The sequence below is a fragment of the Adiantum capillus-veneris genome, chromosome 7, assembly GCF_014529385.1.
Source record: "Adiantum capillus-veneris isolate H3 chromosome 7, ASM1452938v2, whole genome shotgun sequence".
NCBI lineage: Eukaryota > Viridiplantae > Streptophyta > Polypodiopsida > Polypodiales > Pteridaceae > Adiantum > Adiantum capillus-veneris.
The window spans coordinates 166,863,741-166,887,924 of record NC_140937.1 but is presented as its reverse complement, the minus strand read 5'-3'; the positions used below and the strand labels follow the sequence as shown (position 1 = coordinate 166,887,924).

The following is a 24,184-nucleotide window of genomic DNA, read 5'->3' as shown; positions in this document are numbered from 1 at the left end:
TGTCCCTTGGAATGACCCCCATAAATTTTTGACCTAACTTGAGTTGTTTTGTAGATATACGGTAATCGCGGACGATTACTCTTCTTTCAAGAAGGGGGGATGCCACAAACTGCTGACATGTCAAGCCACTGAAGACCTGGCGGGTTGGGGTTTTCGAGACCCAACCCTAGTCGACCTACAGATCTCGATCGAGGGGCCTAAACCCTAAGAGCATAAGCAACAGAGGAAGTTTTCACTAACTGATTCTCGCTTAGTGGGGTAATTCTTAAAAGAACTTCCTACAAACTTATGGGACCCTGTCTGATGGGGCCCACGGGCGTAGGGGTATAAAAACAATTAAATAAAGCAAGATGTACACTCAGTCTTTTACGTAAAAACTGATGATGTAGATGGTTGTATGGATGCCCCTACAGTTTGTGTTGACACGCTGTACGGACAACTAAGCTTTCGAGGAGGCGCAGGAGCTAGAGCTATACCACTATTCGTGAGCATGGACTAACATGGCGCACCCCCTTTAAGAGCCACGACTCCTATTGAGGATCCACAGGTATGGCATGGTTATGCAGAGTCTCAATTATGCAGAGAGACTCAATGAGGTGCCATACCAGCCTCTGGTTCTGTACTCATGAGCTCCTCCTTCTTCACAGCGGAGATAGTCATCCACTGCCTATAGCATCGCCGATCTTTAGATCATGCAGGATTAGAGAGTGAGCACCTCGTTCATGTAGCCGCTACTATAGCCCCGTTGATTGCACATGTATATAAGCGGGTTATAGGGGAGGGCTTCCCAGAGGAGTGGACTGAGCACACCATTGTGGCAATGCACAAATTTGGAGACACCCTGGAGCCAGGGAATTACAGGACTATCACGATTGGCCATACAATGGACAAACTGTATGGGGCAGTACTTGAGGTTGAGCTTAGTTCATATGGAGAGACTGAGGGCCTACGGGCTCTTGGCCAGGCAGTGTTTAGGCGTACCTTTTCCACATCGACCATATCTTCATTTTGTGCTGCCATCATTGATGGGGCAAAAGTGCGGAAGAAGAAGCTTCATTGCTGCTTTGTGGAATTCCGCAAAGGGTTTGACACAATTCCATGGGAGAGGCTCTTTCGGTGACTTTAGAGTATGGGGGTACAATCATAGAGGATATGGGCCATCTATGCTCTCTATGCGAGAGTGACAAGGAGAGTTGTCTAGGCGCCTATTAGGGTCTATTTCACGTGCACATTTAACCCTATGTGCATGTGGACAAGCTAACTCCTATTTCTAGGGTTTAGGACAACCTAGGAAGTGTTTTGGCACCCTTGTGAGCCTGTATGTAGGACGTGCATGGCCAATCACTTTAGATTAGTTGCATACCTATGATTGCACATGAGCATTGCTAGTGTCTGCAACGTGTAGGCATTGGTGAGTGTTTTCATTAAAACCAAGCCTAGGTTCAACTGCATACAACGCACCTCTTATTAGTAGTTCATCAGCTTATTAATAAGTGACATTTTACCATCATTTAGAAATCGTGGGTTTTTAAGCGGCATTGCCCTACCCTGCTTTTACCACATATATAAGTGACCCTAGGGGTCACTTCTCATTGCTCAACCATAAGTTAGTACCCGCAGTACCAAGTACCAAGTACCTGCAGTACCTCAATACCTCTCTGGTGTTTTTGCACCACATCAGCCAGCGTTTTCAGAATTCAGCCCATTGTACCAAATCAGCGAGCGTCTTCAGATTTCCGCATCAAATCAGCCAGTGTTTTTTGAATTCAGCCCATCGTACCAGATCAGCCAGCGTTTTCAGATTCAGCCCCCAGATCAGCTAGCGTTCTCCAGTTTTCAGCCCATCACCGCCACCGGCGATAGTAGATCAGCCCATAGCCTCGTCGCCATTGCAGCTCCTAGCCAGAACCCCTAGCGTTTTGCATTCCAGCCCTTAGCCTCGCAAATAGTGCAGCTATGGAGTACAAGTGTGAAGCGCAGTGAGATCAATGCTTGAAAGCTTTGGTCCTACAAGTACTCTCCTCGACGAACGAAACAACCAAGGAGGCTGGCGAGTCATACGTAGCGCAAGTAGAGACGACGACTCCAACAACCCAATCACGGAGAAGTTGACTTTTAGTAAGTATGATGGTAAGATGGATGCTTTTGTGATTTTTTTTTCGAGAAAAAGATCCTTCTATTAGTTAATGAAACTGCCCATAGGGCTACCACCACCTCTACTAGAGAGGGCTACAACAATCATAAAGGAAGACTCTCCCAATGAAAAAACAGCATATGTACAATGAGGCTAAATCAATAGATGGAAAGAGGGGAAAGCCACACAGGTGGACGGTAGTGCCAGCAGAGCCCACCCTGGACCATGGTGAAGAAAGGCCCAGGGCGCTAGAGTCGAAGGAAAGCCTCTCTACGCTACCACATGCGGTTGGAGCTGCCCTGGAGTCTCTCGAACTCTCCCCTGAGAGTATGGGTCAGCTCTAGCCAAAGATCTCAAACTGTCTCTGCTAGTGGTACAGAGCGAGTCTCGAAGATGCGGAAGCAGCGGGCCTGCCAGATGAACTAGAGTGTCAGGCCGCAAATGAGCTCCCAACACTCCTCTCTCTCACTGCACCACTCCTGTGGAGTAAGCTCTGTAGCAAGCTGGAGTGTAGGTCGGCCCCCCTGGATTATTATCATCCTGCTGGTGGTGGATAGCTCAAACTGTAGTGCCAGGCCGGTGAGAGTGGACCAAGCAGTTGCTCCCCTAGTGTACTGTCGTGCTATGGAAAAAGTTGGCATCAGCCAAAGAACCCAAAGCCAAACCTGCTGTGCCATAGAACAGTCTCAAAGACAGTGACGTTGACTCTCCACAGGGTGGCCATAAGCTGCACATGCTGCCGGAGACCTCTATGTACAAGCCAACTCCCCACTGCTGTAGCCCTGTGTGCAACCAGCCATTGGAACAAAGTGACTCGCTGCGGCTGTCTGGCGTCCCACAACCTCGCCCAAAAAGCTGACAAGAACTCAGCTGTGAGACCCTCCTCTTGCCAATGAGGTGCTGTAGCAGGACAAGCCTCTCTTCGTGCTGCTAGTATGTGACGTCCCAGTCGAACAGTGTACTGAAAGAAAGGGACGCCTGGATGGTTGGCTGAGGCGAAAGGGTCCCGCCAAAACCGCTCTCTAGGATCCCACTGCACTCGTGCAAGTGGACAACTCTCCCAAGCCCACAGCCTCTAGTGGCCAGTCTCAAGAGCTGCTGGGTCAGGATCTATGACACAAGTCCTCCCACAGATGCCCACAACTCGGATCCTCTGAAAACAGCACTCTGCAACGTGTGGGGTCTCAGCTGACACTCGGTGTAAACGACCCTTACCCTGTAGCTCGAAAAACAGGGAAGGTACAGTCTTTGAACACGCCCGAACTGCGATGAGAACCTCCAGTTGCGTGAAGGCCCCCATCCATCTGGGTGCTGCTGACACGAGAGGTGTGAGCCACTCAGCTGGTACTGCCTCTGTGATGTCCTGACACATGCTTTGCACCCCTCTTATGCCCTCTAACTTGATGCTCTACAGCTCCTCTTACAAGCCTGAGAACTGTAACCAGTCACCTAAGGTGCGTGCTGGAGCCTGGACCCTCTGCCATGGGACCCCAAGAAACATGAGGCCTACTACCAACCAAGTGGCCTCTCTGAGTGCTAACCATGGGGTTCCAAACAAGGGGCTGTCGCAAACGCTCCTCCGTGCAAGTAGGGTGGTGCTGCTCCAGGCCTCTCCTCAGATGCTCCTAGGAGCGGAGCAGACTCACAGCAAAACGGTCCTCTAGTCTCCTGCTCAGACCAACCCTGCGCATCTCTGTGAAAATCCATCTGATCGAAGGTCTCTAAAGGCCTCTAGCTTGAGCCACTCTAGCACTAAGCCGTTGAAGCAAAAACTCCTTCCAGGGCTCCTCCCTTGGAAGCAATCCTTTGACAACAAACTTCCCAAGAAGGGTTCTACTCTGCTGTGCTGGGTCTATGATCCCCAACCTCCCCGAGAACAAGGAAGAGTGATGACCTGCCAGGTCACTCTGGCAGGGCTATCTAAGTGTCGCGCCCTGACCAAAGTAAATTCTTCATCAACCTCTCTATTTGGCTGATGCAGGAACTCCAGAAAATACAATAAGATGTGATGTACCTCATAGTAGCCAACAACCTGGTTGGCCACTACAATTCTGCCTGCCAGAGAGAGTCGTGCGGAGCTCCAATGTAACAGCTTCCTCATGATGGACAGAAGGAGGGGAGCAATCTGCTGCTCAGGAAACAAGACCAAACCAACCTGACAACCCAAGTACCAAACTGCAAAACCTGGGGAAATCCACCTGAAACAATCACCTGGCAACCAATCATGCGTAGGTCATTGCCTTAGCATAGAACAGAAAGAGAAAGGGGGCAAGAGGGCAGCCCTGTCTGACCGAACGTGTGAGCATGAAGCGATCTCCTATACCGCCTGCCAAAAGTAACTGACTGCGCGCACGTCTGTACAGAGCTGACACACCTTTGATCCAAGCATCTGATAAGTCCATCCTACGTAGAGTGCCCTCCAAAAAGTCCTAGTCAACTCTATCATAGGCCTTCGCAAATCGAGAAGAAGTATCACGAGATTCTCACCACGGAGGCGAGCGAGGGCAGAAGCCTCCCAGATTGTAAAGATGTTGTCAAGGATACTACACTCCTTGACAAAACCAGTCTGTGTCCCATGTATAATGCTCTCTAGAAGTGGCTGAATCCTCAAATTCAGAGCCTTGGCAAGAATTTTGTAGGCTGAGTTAAGGATGGTGATGGGCCGCCACTGTCGAATCTCATCCAAGGAGCCACCCTCCTTGGGAATGAGGTAGATCAGACTCACTCAAGCTGTCAGACATCTCTCCTGTGTGCAGGATGTACTGAAAAGCGATGCAGAGATCTGCACCAAGCTAGTCCGAATACTCTAAGAAAAAACTGGGAGTCAAACCATCGTCTCCTGGACAGCTACCACGGGGAAGTGCTTTGAGGGCCATATGAAGCTCCTCTAGCTGAAGAGGAAGTTCAAGCCTGTGGTGCATCTCCTCAGTCACGACAAGGCATCTGTGCCCAAACCTGCTCTCTGCATGCATCCTGATTCTCTAACCGAGGCTTTGCTGAAAGTAGGTCACGGTAAAAGTCAGTAACAACTGCTCGCACGTCCTCATGCTCTAAAGCAACTGACCCGTCCGGCCTCCTCAATTGGGTGACCTTAGCACGCGTATGTCGGGGTCCCACTGCCTCAAAGAAAGTCCCTATCACTTTGTCACTCACCTAGGTCCACTGAGATGCCTGTCGATGGAAAGCAAACTCATGGCGCCTCTCCTCCGTGCTTGCAAGCTCCCGACGAGCCTGTTGCAGCTGCTCCTCCAGCCAAGGACTGTCTGGATGTTGCTCTTGCATCCTCTACGAGGAGGCAACGCCCCTTCGGAGACGTTGCTCCTCCTCTCTCGCTACAGCGAGGCGGGCCAAAGACTCGTGAAGAAAGAGCCGACTAAGCTCAGCAAGTCCAGAGGCCACTCTGTCAACAGGAGAGTCCTGCATGTCTAAGCTCTCTGTCCAAAGAGCCACCACTTGCGAGCGCAGAGTCCAGCGAGACCCTCTGAGGGATGCGTAGCATCGTGCTCCCTCTCCTCTGTCTATCTGTCACTGTGAGGATCATTGGTGCATGGTACGAAAAGGAAGTCCCAGCCATAATGCAAATGTCCCACCCAAGTTAGAGAAGTGGTCACTCGTGTAGAAGCGATCTATTTGAGATAGATTCACTCCTCCCACTCTGCGGTCCGAACGAGAGAAGGCCAGGCCTCACAAAGCTAGAATGCTTCCACACATCTGAAACCCGCAGTCATACAAAACCTCTCCCAAGCTGCCAACTCAACTCCATGCACAGTAGGATGGCTACCTCCAATCCTGTCAGAGGGATCCTCCAACACGTTAAAGTCACCCCCAATGTACCATTGCTCTGCCTGCGGCAGAGATTGAACAATATAAGACCAAAACTCTACACGTGCACTTGCCATATTGGGCGCATAGATGTTCAGTAAGCCCATGAGGCAACACTAAACCTGCATAGTGATCCACTGAGCCTTGCCTGGCGCAATAATCCATCTGCCCACAATGTCTTGCTGCAAAGAATCCGCAATAGTCATACATACCCCTCCTTGGATGCCTCCAGGTCCAAATGCAGCCGACCAAAATGTCTCATAGCGACCACACAAAATCTGACCACATTGTCTAATGCGGCATCACAAAGATGATGCTTCTGTAGCATAAGAATGTCCATCTCATCACCCACAATGCATCTCTGAGGCTCGTGATGCAGCCGACCCCTCTGACGTTGAAACTGGAGTCCTCCCAATCTTTGCACATTCCATGAGATGATCCTCATGGAGTCAGTGAGAGAAAACAAATGTTGCCACAACAGCCAACCTCGCTATCTTTGAGGCCGGTTTGGATGGGGAGTAATCCGCATCGGAACGACCTCTAGACAAGCGCGAAAGGAGTGACTGTCCTGTCCAAGCCCAAGCCGAGCGTGCAGCCCGAGGGGCTACATCCTCTGCCCAAGAATCCTCATGTACAAATATATAACAAGGAGGGCTTTGAGTGTCAGCAAACAGATGCACCACAATGTCCCTGCAACCCGCTGCATCCAGAGTCGTCACGCTGAACTTGGCAAGAGGCCAAAGTGTCTGTACCAAATCTGTCACTCCTAAGTCCCCTGTGTGGTGTGAGAACTCAGTAGCCTGAATCTGGAGCCAGTCAAGAACAGTGTGCTGGGTCCACTTTGTAGAATCCCTGCCGCGCAGCGGAAAGGAGAAACCCACCGTTGTGTCCAAAGCCTCAATGCCTAGCTGCTAAAAAGAGGACGTGGACTCGAAAGCAAGCCCTCTCCAAGTCAGGAGAAGAGTCACCCAAGAACCGTGTGAAGCTCTAGTCGAAGATGTCCTAGTGTCTGCGAATGTCGAAGCAAGTCAAACCTCTAGGGATTGCTGCAAAAGGAGAAGTTTGCACCAAAAAGACGGCCTCGAGTGAGAAAGTCCCTCTCGAGCTACACGTGGCGAAAGCACTACCAAGAGACTGCCTCGCGGCAGACACGTGTCCAGTCCCCTGCGCCTGAGGAGGAGTGGAGGAGGGGTCGGGAGATGAGGCTGTGGGCCCCACCGGGGAGAAAGGGGGGACGAGAGGTGGAGGTGGAGGTAGGAGCGGGGGAGGAGGAGGTGGAGGTGGAGGAAGTGAAGTGGACGGGGCCTCCTCAGGCGGGTCCTGCTGAAGGGGGTCAAAACGGTTCCCAGTGCTGCCGAGCTGCAGAAGGTTGGCCACCAAGGGGAGCAGTGGGGCGAGCCCTCCCTTGTTGGTGGCGGCCAGGCACCTGCTGCCAACCGTCAGCTGTCAGATTGCTGGTCTCAGTCGAGGTACCAGCCTGTGCGTCTTGTGCGTCTGGCTGCTGGGCATGCTCAGTCTTGGGAGGCTGCGCCTGCACTGTGGGTCGCGGTCTCTTGCGAGGATAGGCCTTTGCCAACTGGCCCATCTGTCTGCAAATAAAACACTGATTTTGGAGGCCCGAATACTCCACGCTCTGACGGAACCAACCCCCACTCACCCTAGGTAGTAGGATGACCTTCGGGAGAGTGAGGGTGTCCCGAACGAGAACACGTACTCTGGGGATGCCGGCCGCTTTGGGAGCTATAGAAGCTGCCGTGCGAGGTGTCTTCTGGACAGTCCCAATCTTTGAGCCTATCTTGGACAAGAGTGGCAGATACTCCCTCCTCAAACCGAGAAAGCAGACGAAGATGGGAAGGTCTACCTTCTCTACCAGAACATCTGTAGTTGGATCGAAACCATGCCTCCTTTGTCGAAAGTTGGCTTGAATTGTGCTGATGGCCAAGGGACTTATCGCGATGACCTTGGATGTCATCTCGGAGGTCTCGAACTCTATCTGATAGTAGCCGCGTCCTAGAAACTGAACATCCAAGATCTTGCCCACCTCGGCGAGAAGGCGCGGGCCTCGAGAAGATCATGCACCTCTCCTCTGTTGGGTTTGGTGCCAAGAATCTTGCAGGTGACAGAAGTCGCCTGCAGGCGTTTCACCTCTGCTTCGAGGTTCGCTTGCTATCATGTATTTTTCGGGTAATGCCATTAGTTGGTATCAGACCTGGCAAGAGGCACAAATGGCCAAGCACCTTGATCGTGCTGACTGTATGGACAGTTTTGTAATCGCGCTGATAGTTGTACGGAATTTCTGTGATTTGCACTGACTGCTTCTGGCAGTTTTTGGGATCAATTGCTTTTGGAACAAATTGCTTTTGGGGTTTCTTGCTTCAGGAACATTAGAGCATCTGGGCGCAGAGTCTGAGAGCAGAGGACCCCTACGGGAGTTGTACTTTGCTCAAGATTTAATGTAATAAAGAAGTATTGAAAGGGGTGCTAGGTTTTGGGGCCAATACCTATGGGCTTAGAACTACACCGGCCGTGTCGTCTCGAATTGAACTGTGATTTAAAGTTGTGAAGTAATTTCAGTGAATCTCTGTCTCGTGTCATGACAGATTTTAGACTTGGGGTGCCCAAGTTTGTCACAATGGTATCAGAGCATCAGGCGTGCGCTTTTCTGAAAGCATACTGGTCCAATCAAAGAGCAAACAGGGCACTTGGCACTTTGTAAATTGTTTTTGAAGAATCTTCGTGTCTAGATCCTAGACTTATTAGCCACTCCCACCCGTACTTCATTGCGCATCGGGTGCGCTCCCGTCTTCATGGGTCTGTCTTACAAGGTGTTGCTGTTTTTTATGCTTTTGGGGCTGAAAAGCGAGGATTTTCCCTGGGGGCCAAAAAATAGGGCTTTTTGAGCCCTGCTAGGGGGTATTAATACAAGGCCTTCGTGCCTCATTGGGTATCAATCTAGAGAGACTTTCGTGGGGATTTTGGAGCCCATGTGAGCCTCATGTGTGGAGCACTTGACAATTGTGACTTTTGCAAATTAAGGATACAGAGGTACCCTTGGGGGGGCTCTTTTTCAGGGCAAACACCTCTAAAGAAGGAATTGGCCTTCTTGTGTCGACTGTGCAATTGTCATCAAGTTGTTTCTATTTTATTGCTTTGTTGTTTATCAATTTGTGGGCTGACCTGGACCATTTGAAACTGTCTCAAAAAAGGCTTGATCTGGATGCTCTATCGTGTTATTGCATCCAACTGTTGTATGATTCTCTCTACCACATATTAAACAATATCGTGGTAAACCAACGAGGAATACTCTTTGTTGTATGCTCTCCTCCATGTATAGTAGGGAGAGAGATTAACCGAGAAGAATTCTTCACGAGAGGGGTTAAGTATCAATCTAAGTGTGGGGTTGTATATACACCATCAGATGGTGCACCGCCCTCACCCAGAATTACACCAAGACCGCAACCAATCTCTGCAATATTCGGCCCAAACTCTAGAAATAGTTTATGAAATCTAGCTATAACTGCAAGCCCCTCGCAAAAGCTAGCGAGATTCATCCCCTAGAGTATTTTGTGCAAATGCTAGTCTAGTCTCACTCAATGTCTCAAAGTTTACTCTCAAGCAACCGCTACCTAAAGGAGAGACCATCACAATCTTGGGAATAGGTGTGGTTCGGTGTCCTTAGGCTTAACTCCCATCTTTGTAGAGATAAAGTTGGCCTTGTTCATTGCAGAGGACATTAAGACATCTTGATCTTGTACTTTTCTCCATGCTTTGCAGAGCTCGTTACTCTCATTCTTATGGTCCTTGGGCATCCCATGAGATTTGGTACAAGTCCTGCTTTAGTCTGCCCCTTTTTAGGTGTTTGCCCCTCTGCCGCTTTTAGTGTTTCTTGTGTGTCTTCGGGCTTCCCCTCCTTAGGACACTTTGCTAAAAGTGCTCTACACCCATAGCCCATTCTTTGCGTGTAGGATTCTGCCCTTTACTCAATAGACATTTGAGGTGCTATGGGTTTCTTAATTTGGACAAGATTTTTACCTTCCTTCTTCCCTTTGGGAGTCCCCTTCTTTGAAGATTTGGATACAAACGTATCCATCGAAAATGTCAAGGAGGCTGTCAATAGCGATTAACCATCTAAAACATGGTCTATGAGCCACTAAATGCTAGAAGGCTTTGCTTTAGACAACAGTCGCTACGGCTAGAAAATTATCCCAAAATCTTTGATTGTAAGTGGAAAGACTGTCTTTTTTCTTCATCTGAAGATGATTCCAAGCTGTCAAAATCTCTGCTTTTGTGGTGTCAACTAGAGAGCCAAGAACAATTTCTTAATCCCCACCCAATTGAGATGCTTTTTTGTGTAGTATAAGAGTTGACACCAAGTCTGTGAATTCCCCTTATGGTGAGATGTTGCTTTTCAAGTCTTGGAAGTTTCTATAAAGTTGCCTCCCGAGAAAGAAGTATCAAACTGTTGAATTCAAGACACTGCTTTGTTTGTATCATAACACCGCTATGCATGATATCCAAGCCTACAGCCATAGGCATGAAGGATCTTTTCCCATATGGCATCACAATCCTTCAAGTTTGAGTAGCCAACAGCTATAAATTGCTTGACATCCAAGAGTTTAGAGCATTGCAAACATGCGTGACTGTTTTAAAATCTAATTTTGCACAGTTGTATTCTGGAACCTGGGAAAGTAACAAACTTGACACTTCGATTGCAATGCTCCAAATCATCATACTTGGTTGGCCGAGTATGTGGCTCCTTATTTGTCCAAAAGTAGAGTGAAAGGTAGAAGATCTGTCATCTTCGTCATCCTCTTCCTCTTCCGAAATGTCATAGCACCTTTAATGCTTCTAGGACTTAGCTCTTTGGTGCTTTCTTTTCCGAGACCGCCTCTCTTCTTTGTCACTATAACTAGAACTAGAGTCCTCGTCCTAGAAGTACGGTCACAATAGTGAAACTCAAAGGAATGAACTCAATCGATCGTGTCTTCTTCTTGATCCGCTCCTTGCTAGATTGAAAAACGTAGATTTTTTGGTCCAAGTAGCCGGGAAAAGACTTGGATTTTTATCCCTTGCAAGTCGTTGAACGTCCCAAACACTTCATATGTTTGCTAATTGGCACTATACCTCCCTTTGAAAGTTTTGCAATGAAACACGCCCTAGAGAAATCTTCTTAGAAGATATAACTTTCGGCTTTGCTTGAGTGCCGACTTCTGTTTAGGGTTAGTGACGTTTTGCCACCTCTCGTAGACTTCAATTAACGGTTGATTTTGTATGTGTTTCGCATATAGAATCCTTTGTGAAGCTAAGAAGTTGATTTTTGTAAGCTTGGACTTCCAACTACCGCTTAAAATCCATAGGAGCCTTTGAAAAATAAGTTTCAATGGGAGGCTAATCATTTCGTAGAGGATCTAGCCACAATGTTTGCCAAGGTTAAGGAGGCTTGGCAAAAGTCTTAAGAATGGCACAAGAAAGCAACAGATAGGCAGTGACGCGACTTGTAGTTGAAGGAAAGTAATTGGGTACTTCTACAGTTTCAGAAGGCACGCTTCAGAAAGATGAAGTGAGGAGAAGTTTTATCCTAAGCTAAGTATACGATACTATGGGCACTTCCAAGTCTCAAAGAAGATCAATGATGTATCCTTTTGACTGAAATTGCGACATTCTTGGAGGATTTACAATGCAATCTACTACGACCTTTCAAAATTGGGGTGCTAGTGGACAGGGAGCCACAGGAGCAGCCTGAGATAGACTAAACTGAGGAGATTCTTGTACTTAAGCATATCCTAGCTCACAAGGGCTCACAAGGAAAGTGAAGGGTAATGTGGTCCAGAGATACTCTGTTAAGGTTAGGAACCACCTTGCTCTTGATGCGAAATGGATGCAGGAGGAGCACTTGGCAGATACTCTTTAGTTGTTTGAGCTTTACCTTGAGTCTTTTAATCTAGTTGTGACTATTCGCGGTTGACCTTGGTGCAATGCGTAGTGCAGAAGAGACGAGCCACTCCACTCCTTTGTCAAGGCTGCTATATGATCTTTACAAAGTTTGTTTACCACGATACGTGCTCTGGTTGAAATTCCTTAAAAGTAATTGTAGTGTTTAAATACATGCTGAGTACTCTTGAAAATGTGTGTTTGTTTGTGTATGTGAGGTGAACTGTCTGCAACATTTTGTCTCTATTCACCGGTGAGGTGATACTGACGATGAGTATGATGGATTTAGTGCATCTTGACATTTGGTCAAGATTCGTGAGATTTGGATGTGATGGCTAACTGATTCATTGCGATCACTGTTTGTGTCTGAGGTCTCAGTGGGGACAAGGATGTGAATGTGATTGTTGATTGTGCGAGTGCATGCTATCATTTTGTATCATCTTGTGACTGATGATTAAATGTTTGTGTGCATGAATTTAGTGTCTACTGAATTCTCACTTGTTTTTTGTTTTGCACACGTAATAAAGGGAGATTACTCTTTTTTATGTTTTAAGAGGGGGTATGTCTCAAAGTGATGACATGGTGTGATCATACCATAGCGGAAGAGAAGAGAACAGTTGAGCTGGAGCTAGACGGTAGACTGGAGCAAATCACCCAAGTTTGATGCCGGGCCTGCGGCCTAGATGGCAGCATGAAACATGGCGCGTTTTGTGGGTGCTGATGTGGCAGGTACGAGCGCAGGCTGACATGGCAACAAGATGAGGGCGGCTTTTTGGGTAGTTTTTGAAAGCGTTGACTTTTTGAGGTGGTGCCAGTTTTTGTTAGAAGTTGCTTTCAAGGCCTAGTGCCTTCAATTATCGGCCTTGGAGAAGCTCTTTGGTCATTGGTTGCAGATCGAGCTTCCCCGGGCTATTGTTTCTATGAGATCAAGCAATAAAGAAGTATGGCAAGGGGCGTGTGGCTTAGGGGCCAGCACACTTGCGTGGACACCTAAGCTCTGGTGTGCCTTTTCTCAAGTTTTTCAGTTGTTGCAGCTCTCTTTTTAAGTTCAAGTATCTCTTGTTTTCCTTGTTGGTCGTGGTGGTGTTGTCAATTCACCGCCTTGTCAGTGACTTGCTGGTTACATCCCCCTATCCGTGCTCTCTCTCTCTCTCTCTCTCTCTCTCTCTCTCTCTCTCTCTCTCTCTCTCTCTCTCTCTCTTCTCTTTCCAGCCTCAGAGAGTGCTGATTTCTTGATTTCACATTTTCTCCTTAAAAATCTGCGGAAGTTTCTCTCTAAAGGCAGATTTTCTCTCTCTAAAACTGAATTATTATTATTTTAATTGATGTCTCTCTCTTTCTTCCTCTGTTTTAATAGTGTTGGAAAGAGAAGGGGGGGGGGGGGGGGGGGGGGGGCTGTTTTTGGGCGCCATTTACTTTTTTGAAGGATGGTTGGGCCTATACAAGCACCCTTGAGGCACCACTTCAGAGACACACACACACAGCTTGAGGCTTGTGGCGTGATTGCCTGACACTCGAACTTTGAATTTTAGCTTTCCTACAGTTGTACTTGACACTTCCAAATACCCAACCGGGGTGCTGACTGTGGCAGTTCAGGGCCACAGATTGTGTACATGGGCATCCGGCTAGGACATCTTCTCTCTATGTCCCTTCACTCTGAGTTTTAATTCAGTTATTTCAAGTTGTTTTCAATGATAAAGTGTTCCCAAAGTTTGCGGATTGTAGTAGTTCTCTGTGTTTCCGTCAGATCACTTGTTGGAAGGGATTACACCGTTAGATAGGCATTGACCGCCGTAGGGAGTATTGGTCCATGTAGCCCATGTACTCTCACGCACATCACTTTGATGCCTTGTATACATCCACAGTCTTTGACACAAATACATCATAGCCGAGACTCTTTTGTTGGTTGTATATTCTGACATCAGGATGACACTGATACTTTGGACAGGGTTTTGTGTCATAGGCCAATTGTCTTTTGCCACTGTGAGACGTTAATAAAGTCTCTCTCTCTCTCTCTCTCTCTCCCCCCCCCCCGGTGGGAGACGGATCTATTGTAGCTTCGTGGACTTCCGCAAAGCATTTGACATAGTACCGAGAGCTAGATTAATGCGGAGATTACAGGAGATGGGAGTACCCACAGAGTTCATTTGGGGGATCATGGCATTGTACAGACGAGTAGTAGGGCATGTATGCACCTCAGAGGGTCTATCTACATCGGTTCACTCCACTATTGGGGTGAAGCAGGGCTGCCCACTCTCTCCTACTCTGTTTGGTATGTATGTGGATGAGGTTTCTGACTACATTGAGGGGTGAAGCAGGGCTGCCCACTCTCTCCTACTCTATTTGGTATGTATGTGGATGAGGTTTCTGACTACATTGAGAGAGATGGTGATGGTGCACCACTAGCAGGGACATGGATTCCGCTATTGTTATATGCTGATGATATTGTGTTGGTCTCCGACTCTCCGGAGGGGATGCAAGGTCACTTGGATGCTTTGCATAGGTTTGCTCATGAAAGTGGTTTGTCTGTCAACCTTGGTAAAACCAAGGTCATGGTATTTAATACCACCCCACAGTGGATCAGGAGGTCAGTGCCCGCATTCACATACGGCCAGGAGACAGTGGAGTATATAGATGCTTACACTTACCTTGGAGTGGTTTTAGTGGACCAGCATTTTCATTGAGGAGAGTAGTAGAGACTAGATTGACCAGAGCCCATTCGGCATTAGGTAGATTGGAGAGGATGTGTTCACATGTTCAATTTCAGGAGCCTCGGATGAAGCTCTGGCTCTTTGACACTTTGGTGGCTTCTACATTGCTCTATGGAGCTGAGATATGGGGGCCTTCATTGGATCGTCACGGGAGGATAGGTCGCACTGATGGATGGGGGACATGGAGAACTCACGGCTCATTAGAGCCAAGGCTTTAGTACCACGTGCCATTATCCGAGCAGAGCTAGCTGCCCCCCCCACTAGTGGTTGAGGCGCTCACCAGATCTGTCTCCTTCATACACTGCATGTGGAAACTTCCCAGAGACAGATACGCCCGCCTTGCACTTGAGTCCTCTCGACAGTTAGCCATGCAGGGAGATACAGCATGTTGGTATGGGGAGAGGACATCATGGTTCTAGGCGCAGGGGTTCAGTATAGACAGATTGCCCCCCTTCCAGTACTCATTGGATGCACCCTCCGTGAATCTTACACAATCCGAGATCACCAGGCTCATCCGCCACCCAGGACCTGACTCAGCTAGACACCAGGAGGACATGGATACAGCCAGCACAGGATCTGGGCACGAAGATGGCTTTCTACAGAGAGCATCTTCTCCAGCTTATGACAGACGGTTTTGTGATGAGGCCCAGATACATGGACACCCACTTGTATCATGGGATACGGTGTGCTATTGGCCAGATACGCACATCTTCACACCAGCTGCAGATCGAGATTGGGAGATACAACAGAGTACCAGCAGAGGCCAGGACATTACCTGCGTGTGACATGGAGCCTGAGATAGAGTTACACTACACATGCCACTGCCCCGTCTACTACGAGATACGAGGCCGCTTCCATTGCTTGTTCAGAGAGGGCTTTGGACCACTCTCCAAAGTCGTGAGGTACGAGGATCAGAGAAGCCTGGATTTGTTTCTGATTGAGCTGCGCAAACACAGAGAGAGCCTGATGAGAGGAGAGGCCAGCCAATCTCAGAGACACATCACAGACTTCTATAGAGCAGACACTCGACACCCGGAGGAGCTACTACCACTAGAGTTACCGGGGAACGCCCCCTAGCCCCCGTTCCGGCGTTCCGGGGGGCAGTTCCCTTCCCGAATGTTCCAAAACGTCTCGGAACGTCAGACGTTCCGGGTGGCCAGTGCTAACCGGAACGGCCGTTCCGGAACGCCCCAGAAACGTTTCGGAATGCCCCTGGAACGGCCAACGGCTACAAACAAATTTGGCAAAAATTGAAAAAATTGAAGTAAATGTTTGGGCTTCTTTTTGAAGTGTGGAAGGCCTCAAGGACTCATAAAATGCACCCCCCTCCCCCTTTCTCTCCACAAGCTAATCCTCAAGGCTCAAGCTCTCTCCCTCTCACACTCTCAAGATCTCTTCCTCTCAAGACTCACTCTCTCAAGGCTCAAGGCTTCAAGCCTTAAAGCTCTCTTCCTCTCCCTCCCACTCTCTCAAATCTCTACCTCTCCCTCTCACTCTCTCAAGTCTCTCCCTCGCACTCTCTCTCTCTCTCTCTCTCTCTCTCTCTCTCATCATCTAGTCATAGCAAGGTTGAATGGTCTTCAAAACGAGTTTTTTGTGAGTATTAGAGTCAAAGCACTCTAATAATCCTTGTATTTGAACACAAGGAGCTAAAAAATGCACTATTTGGGTGTTTTTTATACCTCCCGTTCCGTGTCGTTCCCATTCCGGACCCCTAGTCGTTCCCCCGTTCCGCGGGGATCTCGTCGCCGTTCCCGTTCCGCGTTCCGGGTAACTATGACTACCACAGCTCGCCTCACACCAGAGGCACGCTCATCGACCGAGCGACTGAGCTGGGAAGATCCAGATGCCCACGATTGCGGAGGACTACACAGCATCGACGGAGGCTACATCAGAGGATTCGGATCACTTTGGCCCGACATGCACGACGCCCGGTCAGGCTGCTGAGCCATGGAGGAGATTGATGAGATCCGCTAGCGACCAATGCTGGATCTCTTGTGACTTGTGATTTAGCTATCCCGGCTAGCTGCTTAGTTCACACCTACCAGCTTAGGATTTCATACTATTTATATTTTATCATTTTGTCATTTCATTTTGTTACTTTGCCTTTGTATCAGATTCACCACATTGTAATGCTCTGGTCTCATAGGTCATTTTGGCCTTTTGAAGACGTTAATATAACATTTCATTTCTCTGTGTGTGTGTGTGCGCGCTTATAAGCACTTATTCTTCTCCGATTTTGTAGGCATGTTTCCCAATCACATCCCCAATCCAGAGGATAAAGTGGCTATGGCAGCCGTTAAAAAGGCTGTTCTTGATAATGGAGCTGACTTGGGGATAGTTTTTGATACAGATGTTGACAGGTGTGCTGGCTTTATAATGTTGTACATCTCTGATTTTTGATTGATAGCATCAAACTCATGATAACTGACTGCTTGTGGTAATGGTCTTTTTGCTGATAAGTGACATCCTCTTTATAAGCATGCAGAGCTGCTGCAGTGGACTCAAAGGGCAATGAAATGAATCGAAATGGTTTGATAGCACTTTTATCAGCTATCGTTCTTGCCGAGGTTTAGTGATTGGTTTACTAAATTGTGACACTTAAAAGCTAAATATGATGTGCTGACCGCAATGATCCTCACATTCTGGCAGCATCCTGGAACAACTATTGTCACTGATAGTGTCACCTCAGATGGCTTGACTGAATTTATTGAGAACAAGCTAGGTGATTTTCCAGTTAACTCTATCTCTCTAAGGACTTTTGACCATTTCAGGAGCTTTGCGATTGCATTTGTGCTTATTTCTGTTTCTCTATTCTTTAGGTGGAAAGCACCATCGTTTCAAAAGAGGATACAAGAATGTGATTGACGAAGGCATCAGGCTTGTATGGACTGTGGAATTTTTTCTTTGCTTTTGTCTCTTTGTTGCTACAGGAAATTAGAAGCTTGAATTTTTTTTTTTGTTTTGGGGGGGGGGGGGGGGGGGAGTAACGGAAAATTTAGTTTTTACCAAAATAAGCGTCGATATGAGTTCATAAATCCATGTTCACATGGATGTATCATGAATAATGTCTTTTCCATGAGAGTAATGTTCAGTATTTAGCTGCTGCTTGAAAGGCTTTTTTGCTGGTCTTCTCTTTTTTTCTCTTTAAGAAATGCTTCCAGATAATTCTTCTTTGTTGGCCTTTTCTTTTCTTCACTAAATGTAATGTTTTTATATAGGGTCTGGGCAAACACCCAAGCATTGCTAAATATATGAGGGTACCGAGAGTGGGTAGGTATGTAAGCCTACCCTACATCCTCACCATCATCATCAGCATCACATAATACATCATCTCAGAACATATGGGGAGGGGTACAATCACAAGAGGGCTAATGAGGTGTATAATGGAGAAAGTATACAATGGTGATCATCCCATGAACTCTCTTATGATGGTCCTCCATAGTCAGCTCTCTGGGGGGCGTGCTCGATGTCGCTCACCGATGTGCTCGATGTCGCTCTCTGGGGGGTGTGCTCGATGTCGCTCACCGATGCTCCGTAGCCTCCGACGTAGACCTCGTCTACGATGTGAAGATCATTGCATCCTCGGGGCTCGTTAGCGGCCAAGCTAGATGGCTCGATCAAGAAGGTTGCCCCAATGAGGTGTGTGACTGGGTAACTTGTGGTGGGCCATCTTGAGTAGTCTCCACTGAAAGTGTATGGCTCAGACGCCTTATGGCTGATTTGGGTGTTGGACAGGACACGGCCACCCTTGAACATAGTAGATCATGATTCGGGATAAGGGACACAGTCTCTTGCCTCCGTCTTTGTGTATGTGTGTGTGCTTGCAAGAGCTCAAGCTCTCTCCTTCTCTATCTCTTGACATGGTATAAGAGCCTGGTTGTGTCTGAGGAGCTTGGAGTACCAAGCAAGAGCAGCGTAGGAAGCGGCGTGGATATTCTTGAGAGCCATTGTCAAACGATCATTCCTTTTGGAGATCCGAGGGTTCTATTCAATCCTTTGGACTAAAACAGTGTAGCAGATTTCCATTTCGAACGTGTTTCAACCTTTGTTTTGGAGATAGAGTACGTTCGCATGTAGAAACGCTAAGGTTTGGGATTTTGCAGATCTGCATATTGGTTGTGCAAAAAGCTCCAGTTCGGCTGCAGTGTAGTATGCTGTGCACTGGCAGATATAATGCTCCTCTGTCTCTGGCCCTCTCTTGCAAACCTGGCAGAATCTCTCCTCTGTATGGGCTAGTCTCTATCTCTAACTATCTTCAGCTGGTGAGATGAGGTGCATAGCTGACCAATGACACATCTAATGGGTGGGTGTCCATGTACGTGGGACGTGAGATAAAACCATCATTTGTCGTTTGGAGAAGATAGTCTCGAGAAACTTCGTCCCGAGCTCATGTGACAAAGACACCCAAGTCCTCCTAGTATCAAGATGAATGAGATCATGATCCTGCTACTCTTTAAATGTGTGAGGGTGAGGGATGGTGCATTCAAGGAAATACTGATAATGGGGCAGCCTATCCATACTAAATCTATGTAGCTCAAACCAAGACGATATCGGTGCAAACCAATATGAAGTATCACCCTCACTGACCAACTGTCGCGATGACTCAAGTGCTAGTTGTGCATATCTGTCGTGTGGGAGCTCCCGTGTGATATGAATGAAAGACACCGATGTAGCAAGAGCCTCCACTACAATCGGTGGTGCACTCATCAAAGATGTCAGCTCTAATAATCTCATGTGGCACTAAGCCTTTCACCCAGATCAGCCTGGAGATCATGGATACAAGTGGTCTCTCCATGGATCTCATTCATCATATGTGCAGTGTGCGCCCCGATCTACTATGATATCTGGGCTAGGCCCCCATATCTGCACTCCATGAAGCATGTAGAAGTGACCAAGGTGTCAAATAGCCACAGATTCGTGCGTGGCTCTTGAAACTACTCTTGTGAATATATCCTCTCTATTCCTCCTAATGTTGCGTATTCCCCCGTCAGTTTAGCCTCTATGGCACCTCTCATGGAGAAAATAGGTCCATTGAACACAACACCCAGATATGTATAGGAGTCTAGATACTCCACTATCTCCTATCCATATGTAAAAATAGGTGATGATCTCCTCACCCACTGTGCTATCGTATTGAATACCATCACCTTGGTTTGCCAAGCTTGATGGAGAGCCCACTGTTATGTGCATAAGCATGTAACGCATCTAGATATCTTTACATACCCTTTGGAGAGTTTGATATAATCACAATATCATCGACATAAAGCAATAAAGGTATCAAGGTACGTGACAGCTGTGTCCCTCTATCCATCTCAATATAATTAGAATTCTCATCATTTATACAATCCAAATAAAGGCGGAGAAAGTGGGCATTCTTGCTTCATCCCAATAGTAGAGTGAACAGGTTTTAAAAGACCCTCTATTGTCCATACTCTCCCTATAACTGTCTCATAGGGTGCAATGATACCCCATACAAGCTCCTTTGGACTCATAGTCATGTAGTCTGCATATTAGTTTGGCTCTCGGGAGTGTGTCAGGCTTTGCTCAAATCCACAAAGCTACAATAGATCCTCCTTCCATTTGCTTTGTCCTCCTCAATGATCGCTCTAAGTGTGAAGATATGATCACGTGTAGACAATCCCCTCCTAAATTCAGCGTGCCCTGAAGCTCGTACACACCCGCACCATGACAGGGAAGCAGAAGAAGACTTTTGCTGACATCCTGACACAACCAGATCGCGTCCCTCCACCAATCATAAAACCAATAGGATGGGAATCTTACATGCTACAAGAAATGAAGAAACTTCAGAATGAACTCAGTCTTGTCAAACAAGAGCTACAGAAGAAAGAGGAACACATAGCAGACCTTCAAACAAAAGTGCAAGAATTGACAACAAAGCAAACAACAATGGAAGAACTCCCACCAAAGGTTGAAGATGACCAATCTACAGCTAAGGTAACTCCACAAAGCTTTTCTGATAAAGTTTTGTCTATTATTAAAGAAAAAGAGAGAGTACAGAGTGTAGAAAGACATATTCGAATTGGAGGTCTTCCCGATGGGTGGGACATGCCAAGGCATGAAGATGAACAAGATGAATCTGAATACACTGTTGAGATAGATACACTGAGTAAACGATTGTCTCGGGTGGTCCCCTTCATCGATTTGGGAGAGCCAATGCATGTGGAAGTCAAAGGGAAACAGACAAAGGTTTTCTACTATGATATGAAAGAAAAGATAGCGGTCATGAAGCAGACAAGGTCATTAAAAGGTACATCCGTTTGGATATCAGATGAGTTGACACCTACCCAACTAAAGAACAGATCAGCAGAACTAGAAAAAGTAAGAGAAGCAAGGAAAAAGGGGAAGTGGGCAGTCTATAGAGGAGGAAGAGCCATCATTAGAGACTTTGTCAACAAATCACCTCAGCACAGGAAACTAAAGAAACCTGATTGCACATCTTTCTTTTCTTTATATGTAGAAAGCATGGGTAATACATGTTGTAATGGTAAGCTCATGACCATGGAGCTCTGAGCTACTGAGGTAGTTTTATTTTATTTTCATTTTGCTATGATGGAAGACACTGTAACCAAGGATGTATTGTGATTTGTCCTATAGGTCAGCTTTGGCCTCGACAGGACGTAATATATCTTTCTTTCTTTCTTTCTTTCTTTCTCTCTCTCTCTCTCTCTACCCACACCCACACACCCACACACACACGCACGCACGTTCGAGGGTAGGGGTGGGGTGAAAGCCGATACAAAGGGAATAGGAAGTACAAAGGGTGAGCCGATACAATGCAATTAAAAATAGTGGGTAGGGGTGGGGTGAAAGCTGATACAAAGGGAATAGGAAATACAAAGGGTGAGCTGATACAATGCAATGAAGCTCTGACAGTCGAGGCATCATATACATATACATCAGTATTTAGGACGGCTGCTATGTTGCGCCAATATGGTATGGATCCGCTGTCGCAATCTGCGTCGATATCGAGAGGGCCCCCTTATCCGTGGGCGACGGGACCGCCCCAACTCTATCGTTCGATCAAGCAGTATGCCTGTAGTGCCTCTGGAGTTGTTATGGTGTGGGGACTGCTCGAACTCCTATGTCTGTGACTGAAAGAAATCTGTAATCTTCTGCTGTCGCTGGATCTCTCTCATTGTGCCCCTCTTCAAGAGGTCCTCTCTGTGTTTGTGAATCTCCAGTAAGTATAATCCGAGGCATCTCTAATCCTGGTATCTCATGACTCTAGAAAGTGGCCCAAAACCCCCTCTAAATAGACAGTGAAAGCGGCCTCGTATCTCATAGTATACTTGGCAGTGACAAATGTAATGTAGCTCTGTCCTTGGCTCTATTTGGCACACCTGACAAATCCTGGACTCGACGGGTACTCCTCTAAATCTGCCTGTCTCGATCTCTAGCTGATGTGAGGATGTGCGTATTTGACCAATAGCACATCGTGTTTCGGGGAATAGATGAGTATCCATGTATCTTGGTCTGATCACAAAACCATCCTCCGTGAGTTGGAGAAGATGCTCTCTATAGAAAGTCATCTTCGTACCTAGCTCATGTGTAGGTTGTATCCATGTCCTCTTCGTATCCAACTGAATCAAGTCCTGTCTGATGAGCCTGGTAATCTCTACCCAAGTGAAAGAGATGGAGGGTGCATCCTGAGAGTACCGAAATGGGGGTAGCCGGTCCATACTAAAGCCATGTAATTGGAACCAAGATGCCATCTCTGAATACCAACATGATCTATCTCCATGCAATGCCAGCTATCGCGAAGACTCTAGTGCTAATCGAGCATCTCTCTCTCTAGGGAGAGCCCAAGTGCTATGTATAAATGAAACTGATTGAATGAGTGCCTCCACTACCAATGGAGGAGCAGCGAGCTCGCCGTAACAATGTCATGTGGTACTGAGGCCTTGGTCCTAATCATCCGAGAAATCATAGACACCAAGGGCTTCTCCATACATCTCCATCCATCAGTACTGCCAGCTCTACTATGATGACCAACTGAGGGGCCCCATATCTCCACTCCGTACAGCATGGCCGAAGTGACCAAAGTGTCAAAGAGCCAAAGCTTTGTCTGAGGTTTTTGGAACTGAACTTGCGAACATATCCTCTCAAGTCTCTCCAATGCTGCATAGGCTGTGGTCAATCGCGTATCTGTTGCACGCCTCAAGGAAAATACTGGACCACTGAAAACCGCCCCAAGATAAGTGTATGTATCTGCATACTCCACAGTCTCTCGACCATATGTAAAAGTGGGGGCGGACCTCCTTATCCACTGCGTTGTGGTGTTAAACACCATTACCTTGGTCATACCAAGGTTCACAGACAATCCACTGTCCCGTGCAAATACATGCAATGTATCCAAATGACGCTCCATTTCCTCCGGAGAATCGGAGATCAGCACAATATCATCAGTATATAATAGCAACGGAATCCATGTCCCTGCAAGCTGACCACCTCTACCACCCTCTATATGTACATAATTTGAAAACTCATCTACATATATCCCAAAGAGAGTTGGAGATAGGGGACAACCCTGCTTCACCCCAATGGTGGAGTGAACCATGTCGAACATGCCCTGAGTAGTGCGTACCTGTCCTACCAAGGTCCTGTATAAAGCTAAGATCCCCCAGATCAACTCTGTGGGCAACCCCATTCTTGCAATCTGTGTATGAGTCTGGCTTGTGGCACTGTAACAAAGGCTTTGCGGAAATCCAAAAAGCTACAATATATCCTCCTGCCATGGTGTCTACCCTCAATAATGGCTATGAGTGTCAAAATCTGGCCAAGAGTGGAGAAACCTCTCCTGAACCCTACTTGTCCTGCTGCCTGTATGCCCTCTCTCTCCGCCCATCCACTCAACTCATGCTCAAGAATTGATGCATATAGCCTAGCCAGAGTGTGACCAACCATGATGGTTCGGTAATTCCCGGGAAGCATAGGATCTTTCGACTTGAAGATAGACACAATAGTGGACATACTCCAAGTCTCAGGGAAACCCTCATACATGGCTCTATTAAACATCATAGCAAGAGGCTTTGCAAGCATATCTGTGGCATGGATAAAGTGCTCTGCTACTAGACCATCATGATCCTGCGCTCTTCCTGTCTTCATCTTGTCAATGGTTTTCCTTACCCTCTCAGCAGTAAAGGAAATACATGTTTCCTTACCCTCTCAGTAGTAAAGAAATACATGTTTCTGGGCATGCCTCTAGAGGGTCAGGCAAAGGTGGCTGCCCCGATGATGTATAGAGAGATGTAGCAGGTGGAGAGTGCTCATTGAAAAGCCTCCATGCCTCACTAGAGTCCTGACTCATAAATAGCTGATACAAATCACACTCTAATTGAGATAGGTAAGCCCCCTTCTTTCGTTGCACTAGGCAGCGGAAAATAATCCGTGACTGTCTATGTGTAGTAGTACCCATGAGTACCTCTCTTTGTAATCTGATCCTCGTCTCTCTACACTCCTCATCATACCAACTGTTTTGAGGCATGCTCCCATATCGTCTACGTGAAGGCTGGCTGTGGGGATATGCCTGTGATGCTGCATTATGTAGCGTCTCTGTCAGAAT

General features: G+C 47.3%; 1 protein-coding gene across 5 annotated transcripts in view; it reads left to right on the top strand.

The window, feature by feature from the left end:
• The window catches only part of LOC147454998 (phosphoglucosamine mutase family protein), a 164,924-nt gene that overhangs the window by 63,654 nt on the left and 77,086 nt on the right, over positions 1 to 24,184 (top strand). For all 5 annotated transcript variants that reach the window (XM_086516853.1, XM_086516852.1, XM_086516855.1 and 2 more), the window contains 4 exons: positions 16,844 to 16,961; positions 17,087 to 17,168; positions 17,251 to 17,323; positions 17,421 to 17,482. In XM_086516853.1, the coding sequence (XP_086372979.1) occupies positions 16,844 to 16,961; positions 17,087 to 17,168; positions 17,251 to 17,323; positions 17,421 to 17,482 (335 nt within the window). The remainder of the gene's footprint in view (positions 1 to 16,843; positions 16,962 to 17,086; positions 17,169 to 17,250; positions 17,324 to 17,420; positions 17,483 to 24,184) is intronic.